Source organism: Petaurus breviceps, unplaced genomic scaffold, assembly GCF_028583685.1.
Source record: "Petaurus breviceps papuanus isolate PSGF00001 unplaced genomic scaffold, PetGlider_PUasm1.0 91041, whole genome shotgun sequence".
In the NCBI taxonomy this organism is placed as follows: domain Eukaryota; kingdom Metazoa; phylum Chordata; class Mammalia; order Diprotodontia; family Petauridae; genus Petaurus; species Petaurus breviceps.
In genome coordinates this window covers 18,833,201-18,843,507 of record NW_027187400.1, presented here as the reverse complement: position 1 = coordinate 18,843,507, position 10,307 = coordinate 18,833,201, and the positions used below count along the sequence as shown (strand labels likewise).

General features: G+C 50.7%; 1 protein-coding gene across 1 annotated transcript in view; it reads left to right on the top strand.

The window, feature by feature from the left end:
• The first annotated feature begins 1,524 nt into the window (after positions 1-1,524).
• Positions 1,525-10,307, top strand: part of EFHD2 (EF-hand domain family member D2) — a 21,477-nt gene continuing 12,694 nt past the window's right edge. Inside the window, exon 1 of the mRNA XM_069079289.1 lies at positions 1,525-2,096. Coding sequence (XP_068935390.1) covers positions 1,765-2,096 — 332 coding nt within the window. The 5' untranslated portion in view covers positions 1,525-1,764. The remainder of the gene's footprint in view (positions 2,097-10,307) is intronic.

Sequence of the window (10,307 nt, the reverse complement as noted above, 5' to 3'; positions counted from 1 at the left end):
AATCCCAGTTCCAGCAACAACTGTCCCTAACAATATGGGGAAAATCACTCTCATTTTTAGGGTCATGAATTTTAGAAGCCTGGATTCAATTTGGCAAATAACAGGATGCTTTGGAGACAAAATAATGGGTGTGTGCCTGCATCAGCTGCTATAACACCATCTGCCCCACCAGAATATTCTTCACCCTGTTCTCCACGAAGCATATAACACGCAAAATAAAAAGGAAGTAACCCAGCATCTGTCTTCAAGGATTTGAAGATTTGTTCCTCTGGGTCCCAGAAGGCAATGCTGGGAGTATTGGGTGGAAGCTAGAGGGCTGCAGATTTAAGCTCTATGTAACAAATGGGCTACCTTGGGAGTTAATGGATTCCTTCTCATTGAGGTCTTCAGGCAAAGGCCAGATTCTAGGGGGGGGGGGGGGTGAGGGGGGGTTCTTGTTTAGGCTTTGGTTGGACTAGATGGCCTCTGAGGTACCTTACAAGTTCTGGTGTGTGTCCTCATTGTACAACACCTCTTTACCTAAAAGGGGGGGGGGGGCTGAGAGAACAGGAGTTCCCTCACTAAACCCGCTACCCCCCCATCTCCACTGCCCCCCTCCCACCCCCGCCCAGCAAGCAATTAAATCTCCTAAGCCATCCATCTGTTGGCTGCGGGCCTTGGGACAGAACTGGTTGCTTCCCCATTCCCACCACCTTTCACCCCCATACTGTTATGTTTCATTTTGGAAAAGATGCCAATTTCTGCCTCCAGCCCACCCAGCCCACCCCTCCCAGCTGTTCTTCCATCTTGACTCTCTTGGGAGATACCAGAAGCTCCCGCTGTATCGGAGCCCTGGTTCCTGCCTCTCTGGGTCCATCTCTTCCACTACCTCTCCCCCCTCCCCCCCCCCCCCCCCCTCCCCGCCCTTCCAGGATCCTGCAGTGAGAACCGCCTGACCAGTTGACATCAAGTCGTCTCCATGGCAACGGACCGATGTCACAAACATAAGATGATGACTTCACTGCAGGGGATCCCGGGGAAGGAATGAAGGAGTAAGGGGAAGATAATTCAGGTCTAGCCCTTGATCCTGTACCCCTTCCCCTTATCGTCTCCTGGGAAGCTACTCGGGAGGACTGGAGGGGGGGTTGGAGGGGAAGGGGGAGCTGCAGAGGGGGAATCCTATCCCTCTCCCCCATTGCCCTCACTACCCCAAGTCCCACCTGTCCAGTTTAGCAGACTCAGCATGGATAGTGTCTCCAATTTGCCTTGGGGGTGGGAGGAATTTGGGGAAGGGAGGTTTGGAACCCAAAACCTTGCTGCCAAGCCACCTTCCCAAAGCCCTGGCAGGGAGGTTAGCGCTCTCGAAACCTCAGCCCGGCCACGGAATAAATAAATAATAGCTATTTAAATAAATAAAGCATCCCTCCTTGAGTCCCTCCGATCCGCCACCTCAGTGGGGCGGGGTAGAGGGAGGAATGGGGCGGGGGGCGCCGGCTTGCTGCGCAGCCCCAAGTCCCACCTTAAGAGGCGGTGCTTGGCGCCGGGGAGTGTCAGGAAGAGGAAGAGGCTAGGGAGCGGAGCGGGAGCCACAGTGAACAAGCGGGAGAGCTAGCGAGCCAGTAGCCGAGGCAAGAGCTGGGCGACCCGTCCTGCAGCGCAGCAGAGAGCGGCTCCGCGCCGCGCAAGCAGCCACCCGCGCAGCCGTGCCCAGCGCAGCACCCGCAGCGCAGCCCAGCAGCGCCCAGCCCAGCAGCGTAGCGCGGTGCGGCCAGACCCCCGGCCACAATGGCCACCGACGAGCTGGCCACCAAGCTGAACCGGCGGCTGCAGATCGAGGACGGCAGCGAAGGCTCTGATCACGAGCAGGGGCAGGAGCAGCTGCCGCAGCCCGGGCTCAATGGGGCCGCGGCCGGGGCAGGGCCCGGGGCGCCCGACGAGCCCGGGGATCCGCTGGCCAGCGCGGACTGCGAGCTTAGCGCCAAGCTACAGCGGCGCGCAGACCTCAACCAGGGCATAGGCGAGCCCATGTCCCCCAGCCGGAGGGTCTTTAATCCCTACACCGAGTTCAAGGAGTTCTCCAGGAAGCAGATCAAGGACATGGAGAAGATGTTTAAGCAGTGAGTGTGTCCCTTGAGCCCCACCACCCCTTTCCCCCTAAACTCACGCACTGGGGTCAGGTGCCTTCTCCCCCCGTCCCCCAGGCCTTCTTAGGATCATAGGATTAAAAACTTGAAGCGCCCTTAGGATTATCTAGCCCAGGCCTTCTGTTTTACAGATAGAGAAACTGAGGCCCAGACTTGCTCAAGGTCCTCAATTTCTTTCTCATCCCCCACCTCCCCAAACCATGCCTTCAAACTCTGCAGTTCTGTGTCTATTCTGTGTCGTCGTCGTACCCACCCTCCCCCCTCCTTCCAGGAACATCTGTCCCTGTTGTCCTAAAACATAGAAACCTTCCTCCTGGGCCCTGGAGTGAAATGGCCCCATTCTCCAGTCTGAACCCTCTCTAGGATTTCATGCCTCACTCCTATCCCCAACCCCTACTCCTTGATTTTTAGCTGGGGAAAACACCAAAGACCCCTCTCCCTTGGGGTAGTAAAGGCTGAGGTCCCTTCAGGCTCAAATCTCTTGCCCTGACTCTATCCCATCCCCGTAGCTAACTTTCTCTTCTCCCCTATTCCTTATTCAGGCCTTGGCTACTGAGGCTTCTAGACAAACAAGCTAAAGCCAAAGAAAGTTCCCAGGGAATAGGAAAGCTTGCCGAGGAGGTCCTGGCCCGAGGCTGTCTTCATGGGCCCTGGAGATGAGAAGGGCAAATGGCTTCCAGGAACATTGGCTCCAAATGATGGAATCACCCTGATGGTTGAATTGTGGCCCAGAAATCTTGGGGTGGGGGTAGGGGCAGAGATCTTAGATTGGGGGGGGGGGGTAGAGAGGGATTTGGACAGTCAGAAAGTAATCAAGGCAATTTAGACTAGGAGTCTGGTCAGCTCAAGGAGGTGCTGCAGTAAGGTTGGCACTGTCTCTGTGCCAGGATCAGGATGGGGGCAGCACCAAGAGACTGTCTCTGTCAGTCAGCAGCCGGCCCGCTCAGAAATCCAGACTCACAGCAGCAGCAGGACTGGATTCTGTTCTGTTTCTGCAAATGCTCTTCCCCCAGCTCTCCCTCCCACCCCCACTCCCCAATTTTGTAACTTCAGTCTCTTCGGCTTTTCTTTCCTGATACTGAAACTGACTTCATGATGTATGGTATGGTAGGAGCACCTGAGACCTGGCTCTGCCGGGATTGAGGTAGGACCTCAGAATCCTGGCTCTGCCAGTGCCTGGCTCAGGGCCACAAAGCCACATGTGGTCTAGCTGGTTACTTATCTTTCCTCCCCGGTAACTTATCTTTCCTCTCCCTGGACCTCTTTTCCCTCCTCGGTAAAATTGGGTAAGGGGTCCGAAGTCAGAGACCTCCATTCAAATCCCAGCTCCACCTTTGACTATCTTGCTTTGTGACCTTAGAGAAGTCACTGGTGGGAGACTGTAAAGTAAGAAGGTCTGAACAAGATGATTGCTAAGATCCCCTTTCAGCTCCAAATCCTGTGATCCCATGATCCTTTTCATTTTAATAGCTTTGAACCTAGATTTAGCCCCTGACTAGAAGAAAAGATTTTGATATTATTCCAGCCTTAGGAATCACTCTAAGAGGGTTTCCCCCTCTTCAACCCCTAGTCCCAGAAGACTAAGGCCTAGATGACCTTCAGGAGCTATTGGCTGTGTTTAAAGTGTCTGAGCCCAGCTCTCCCTACCCTTAAGGTTCCATTGCTATAGGAAAGATGAGTGTGTGTGTATGTTTTCCATTGGGTGAATTTTGAGGTTAGGAGGCAGGGACAGGACTGGTCAGAGTTTTTCAGTTGTATCTGACTCTTCATGACCCCATTTGGGGTTTTCTTGGCAAAGATATTGGAGTGATATGCCATTTCCTTCTCCAGCTCATTTAACAAAAGAAGAAACTGAGGCAAATAGGGTAAAGCAACTTGCCCAAGGTCATACAGCTAATAAGTATGAGACCAGATTTGAACTCAGGAAGATGTGTCTTCCTAACTCCAGGTCTAACATTCTATTCACTGTGCCATCTAGCTGCCAGTCAGAGCAATGATTCCCAAACTTTTTCTGCCCAGACCTCTGTTAGAATGTATTGGATCCATGGCCACCCCTTCTCTTAGGTCCTCCTTCAGCTCAGGAAACATTTCCCAGGAGTCCTGACCTTTGGTTGTCTGATTCCACATCCCTAAAAAGTACTCTGGGTTTAGAGTTGTCAGATGACCTGAGTGATATGGTGTTGCCCACATTGACCTTGGACTGGTCTCTGGATCTCAGCCTTCTCTGTAAGATGAGCGGGTCTAGATGAACTCCAAGCATTTAGATCAACTCTACATGTCCTACAACCAATGCCACACAACCCTGCCCTAAATCTTTCCAAAGTTCCTTCTTTCCCTTCCTGTTCTGACCCTGAAGGACACCACCCCCCCAAAACTTCCAACCTTTATATCCCCATCTAGAAAGCTCCCATGCACAGGGCATAATTTCAATAGAATGGAAACCTCCCCAACCCCCAGCTGGGTGGAATTGACAGGCCCTGCAGGCTCCCCAGTTGGGGGAGGAAGTGACTGGAGCTGGGGCCTTCTAGGGAATCAGCCACAGGCTCATCTTGGGCTCTAGCTCAAGCAGGTTTAGTGTTCAAGGGAACAAGGCACCACTGTGCCAGCACAGACCAGCCGTCCCCAGGCTGTTGAGCAGCAACCAACCAGCTTCTGCTGAAGACAAAACCCCATTCTGTTCCTGACACTGAGGCTCAGACTGCTGTGCCAGGGGACCCAGTGAGCTCTTGGGTCCCAGCCTGAATCCCTCCAAATCTGCCCACTGACCCCACCCAGGACAGAGATTTCCTCCAACCCCCTCAACCTGCACCACACCCTCTGCTCCCTAATTTGATGGGATGAGAATAAGCTTTAGAGGTAAAAAAATCTAAGTCTACCACCTTCTGAAGCTCAGTCTCGTCTTTTCATTAAGGAAGTTAGATTGAGCTCCCCCCCAGCTCTGACAGTCTCTGTCTACAAGTCCACCTAGCCCCTTCTCCCCTTGCTCAGACATTCTCTTTTCCAAGGAGCTCTCAGCTATCTCTCCTCTGATCCATAGGGGCCTTTCCCCAGGCAGATCTGCCTCATGAGCTCAGGGTAGACAAGTCAAGAGAATTCCTAGATTGTCTTCCTTTGGAAAATTTTCCTCCTCCCCTGGGCCATGCCAGACAACCTCACCTGCTGTCTGTCTCCTGATTTTTCCTGAAGCGATCAATTTCACAAGAACATAATGTGATGGAAAGAGTTTTTGGAAACCTCTTGACCCCTCTGTTTCACCCCAAAATCACTTTCCTCCATCTTCCTACCTTTTTTGCGAATTATCCAGGTTTTCCCTTAGAACTCTCCTCTGATAAGAGAAATGAGCTTGACCTAGGAGAAGGAAGAAGGTGGAAGCTAGAGGCTCAACCACCTCTCCCCTGGGGTGTCTGGGGTCCCTCAACTCATTCACATAGGGCTCTGAGTTGTGTAAAGTGAGACCAGCAGCAGCAAGTGTGCAATTCTGTCCCTGGACGTTCAATCAGACACCAGTGTCCCAGTTCCTTACCTTGCCCTGTCTCAACCCAGCCCTACATCTGTCCCCCAGCCTTTGGCAGCCAGCTAGGCCCCTCTACAACTTTGCTCTAGTCAAGCCTTCTTTCCTTTCACAAACTCTTGAGGGCCCTGCCGTCCCCGGGTAGATGACCAGCCGACTTGTAGCTACTCCTTTCAGACAGCTTCTTCAGCCCCATACGACCTCTTATTATGAATGGCTCCCAATTCTGTAGTGCTGCTTTAGGGGTTTGCAGCTGGTTTTCCCCAGCATTCCCCTGTGAGGTGGGGAATGTAAGTCCCTGAGAAAACCGAGGCTCAGAAAATTAAGTGACTTGCCCAAGGTCATCCAACTAGCCAATGTAAATATCAAAGTTGGGATTTGAACCCAGGAAGGTCCACAACTAGGAGTTCCATGGGATAGCCTCATCCTGCTGTTCTATGCTCCTCCTTCCCCCATTCTTCCCCTTCTGCCCAGCACCGTCTAGTCTTCAGACTTCTCCCTATTTCCCAGGGGCCTTCTTTTCTCTTTACCCAACCAAGGTCTTCCTTGGGGAAGCAGTGGGATAAAATGGGCATGCCCTGCATGTGTCCCTCCCTCCATCAGAGTGGTCAGAGCTGCATGGGCCCCCAGCCAGCCTGTGGGGATTGAAGACAACAATAACTTCCCGGAATTATGTAGAAGGTTAACGGCAGAACTCTGGGAGAGAATCATCAGGAAGGGAGAGGAAGGATCAAAGTTCCCCAAGCCACAGTACTTCAGCACCAATCCTTCCTACAGCCTATAGCTACTCACCAGCCATCTCCCATCACCTCCACAAATACCTTCTGTGGCATAGCATAAAACCAGGAGAACCTTTGTGTGGAGTAGAAAATGAATTCAGTCCTGCTGTTTGACTTCAGCCGTCCCTCCTTGACCTGGGGAGACTTGTGGTTCTGGCTCTGCTTTGTACCTTCCTCATTTCCCTCCTGCTTGTTTCTTGTGGTCTAGTCCTCTTCTCCATTATTATTATATAATGTATAGCATTTTGGGAGGCCAGAGCTGGAAGAACGTTAGATCATAGAATATCAGAACTGGGAGGGCCCTTAGAACACAGATTGTCTGAGCTGGGAGGGCCCTTAGAACACAGATTGTCAAAGGTGGGAGGGCCCTTAGAACACAGATTGTCTAAGCTGGGAGGGCCCTTAGAACACAGGGTGTCAGAAGTGGGAGGTCCCTTAGGACACAGAATGTCAGAGCTGGGAGGGCCCTCAGGACACAGGATGTCAGTACTGGGAGGGCCCTCAGGACACAGGATGTCAGAACTGGGAGGGCCCTTAGGACACAGAATGTCAGAGCTGGGGGGGCCCTTAGAACACAGGGTGTCAGAACTGGGAAGGACCTTAGAACACACAATGTCAGATCTGGGAAGGACCTTAGAACAGAGAATGTCAGAGCTGGAAGGGCCCTTAGAATACAGGATGTTAGAGCTGAAAGAGCCTCAGAATGTAAAATGTCAAAGTTAGAAAGGAAGCTAGCACAGACAATGCCAGAGCTGTAAGAGACCTTAGGACACAGACTATAAGAACTGGACTGAAGATGATGGGCTAATCCGAGCTGGGGAATGTTTTAGAGACCATCTAGTCCAATCCTCATTTTAGAGCTAAGGAAATTGAGGCCCGGAGTTATGGAATGGTTGCTCTTAGATCCTGTAGTAAAAACAAGCCTCTTTCCCCTCCCCCTCTACTAGTTCCAAGGCCTTATACGGTAGGGTCCAGCAAGTCTGGGCCTGAATTTCTGAAGCCACAGCTCTACTACAGCAGGGGCAGAGGAAGTGGTTTCTTGGGGGCCTTCCCCAGTTCAAGGAAGTTGGGCCATGTGGCCATTTGCTTGCTCAGAACAGGCCAATCCCCTCACTGCACAAGGGGCTTCTCAAATGAGAGAACTGATGGTTCCCCAATATCCAGGTATCCCTGAGCCCCCATGGGACTGTACACGTGGACCTAGTCCTGACACTGAACCCTTGAAGTTGGCAGCTAGGGGGTGCTGGGCCTGGAATCAGGAAGATCTGAGTTCAAATTCAGCCTTAGACACTTCTAGCTGTGTGATCCTGGCCAAGTCATTTAACTTCTTTTAGTCTTATCTGTAAAATGAAGGGGGTTGGCCTAGATGGCTTCTGAGACCCCTTCCAACTCTAGCTCTGGATCCAGGGAATGATGTAGAAACCAAGGCTAGAAGAGAAATTAAGTGACTTTACCCAGCATCACATATGTGATAAAACATGAAAAGTGGGATTCAGCTCCAAAGTCATTTTTCTGTTTACTGGCTTTTATTTTAGGGTCCAACCAGAGCAGTATATAGAACTCACCTTCTTATTCTTTGGCTCTTTCTTAAATTGCTTCCTTCACAGTGATGGAGGGCTCAGAAATCATCTTCACACACATTACTCTTTTTTTGGAGGCATCAGGGCTAAGTGATTTGCCCAGGATCACACAGATAGTAAGTATCCAAGGCCAAATTTAAACTCAGGTCCTTCTGACTCCAGGGCTGATGTTCTATCCACTGTGCCATTTAGCCATCCTCTTTGGAACACATTCTAAAAGGCTTCAGGCACAGGTGCCCCCAGTGCTTAGCTCATGCCTGTGGCCACCCTGGCCATACTTTTGTCTTAGCCCCCACCTATGCTTGTGACCAGGGAGGTAGCCACAGAAGAAGGGAGAACAAGCTGGGAGAAGAAAATTGAAGGGGCTGCTAAAGAAAGATATTGTTCTCCTTTCCCCAAACATACCCATGAGAGGGCTAAGTCAGAACTAAATCCTAGAACCCTCCCATTGACCCTGGCTCTGACCCTGACCCTGAACTTGGCTTCTTGCCTGACATCCCTGCCTGGGCCACTGATCCCTCTTGTGCTCATATGAATCACCACTAATATCAGGCTCCACCAAGAGGGAAACAAAGGGTACAGAACCCAGAGGGTGAGACATCTGCTGTCTTCTTCCTTTCTCAGACTCTTTACTAAGTATCATGTTCAGTTACAGATGCCACATTGTAGTAGGGACATTGACAACATCCAGAGAAAGGTGAGCAGGAGGAAGGGGTCTAGAGGTTCTGTCCTAGAAGCGTCAAGTAAAGAAACCAGGGATATTGAGTCTGGAAAAGAAAACAATACTTGGAGAAGACCTGAAAGGTCCCTTCAAATACTTGAAGAATTGTCTAGTGGAGAAGGAATCAGACTTTTTCCTTGTGGCCCCAAAAGGTAGAATTGGGAGTATTGGGGGATAAGAGGAAGGATGAGGGAAGGATGCACAAAAGTGAACTACAGAAACTTCCTGATAATAAGGGCCATCCAAAGTGTAATAAACTACTTTCAAAGGTAGTCAGTTTCCCTCTCTTTGGAGATGTTCAGGCAAAGGGGGAATGAACTGTTTAAGGTATCATTGAGTCATAGCTCTATAGCTATGCAGGGACCAACCTCCCTCATTTTACAGGAAACTGAAGCAGAGATTGTGACCTATACCAGGTCATATAGCTAGTATCGATGGCAGGATGTGAACCCAGGTCTTCTGATTCCAAAGCAAGTGCCCTTGTAGAGGGGATTATTGTGTAGGTAGAAGTTGGAATAAGTGTGCCCTGAAGTCCCTTTGAGCTCTGAGACGGATTCTGTGACTCACCAGTATGTCCCCAGGAAGTTATAAAAGCTTTCCCCCACCCCCACACCCTGCCCTGACTGATTCAGGGATAGAGATGATGTCAAAATTCATCCAGTGTAACTGAGTTGGAGGAAGTGGTGAGTGATTGGGCAATCCCCACATGAGTCCTGCTGTGGGGGAGGCGGGGCAGGAATAGATACTGCTCACTGCTGGGGAGTCCTCCTGCCTCAGAATATTAGTCCCTAAGGCCAGGGGCTGTTTCTTTTTTGTCTTTATATCTATAGTACCCAGGACTGTGGTTGGAACATAGTAGGACCTTAATAAATTCTTGTTGGATGGATGGATGAATGAATGGTGGAGAGAGTTCTAGACCAGAAACCAGGAAACTTAGATTCAATTGCCATTAACTAGTTCTGTGACCTTGGACAAGTGACTTTCCATCTCTAACCCGATTTCTTTGTTCGTGTAATAAGGGCATTGGATTACGTGATCTCCAAAGTTCCTCCCAATTCAATACTGTCTTCTAAGACCCCCCTCCAAGTTCTGACATTCTGTGTTCAAAGGGCCCTCCCATCTCTGACTTACTATGTTCTAAGGCCCTTCCCAGCTCTGACAGTCTACTATTCCATGATTTTATGTTTCTAGTTATGATATTATGTTTTGGGCCAAACTTTTACCCAGAACCAGAACCAGCTTACCATGGGGCCCAAACATTTGCTATATCTGGGCCTCAGTTATCCCCATCTGGGAAATGGTATGGTAGAACCATGAGCTTTACAAGGGCATTACTAGCTGTAAGGTGAACCTGAGCCTTGGGGCCAGGTGGAAGGAGGGGAAAGGCTCCAAGTCACGGGATATGAGTGAGTCACAAACTCAGGGGCCCAACCCCAGTGCAGAGAATGGCTGTAGCAGGTGGGAAGTAAAACCTTATCTCCTTGCTAAAGCCACCAGCATTCCACAGCCTAGCAGCCCTGGGCCCCTGACCACCCCTCCCCAATACACACACACACACACACACACACACACACACACACACACACACACACA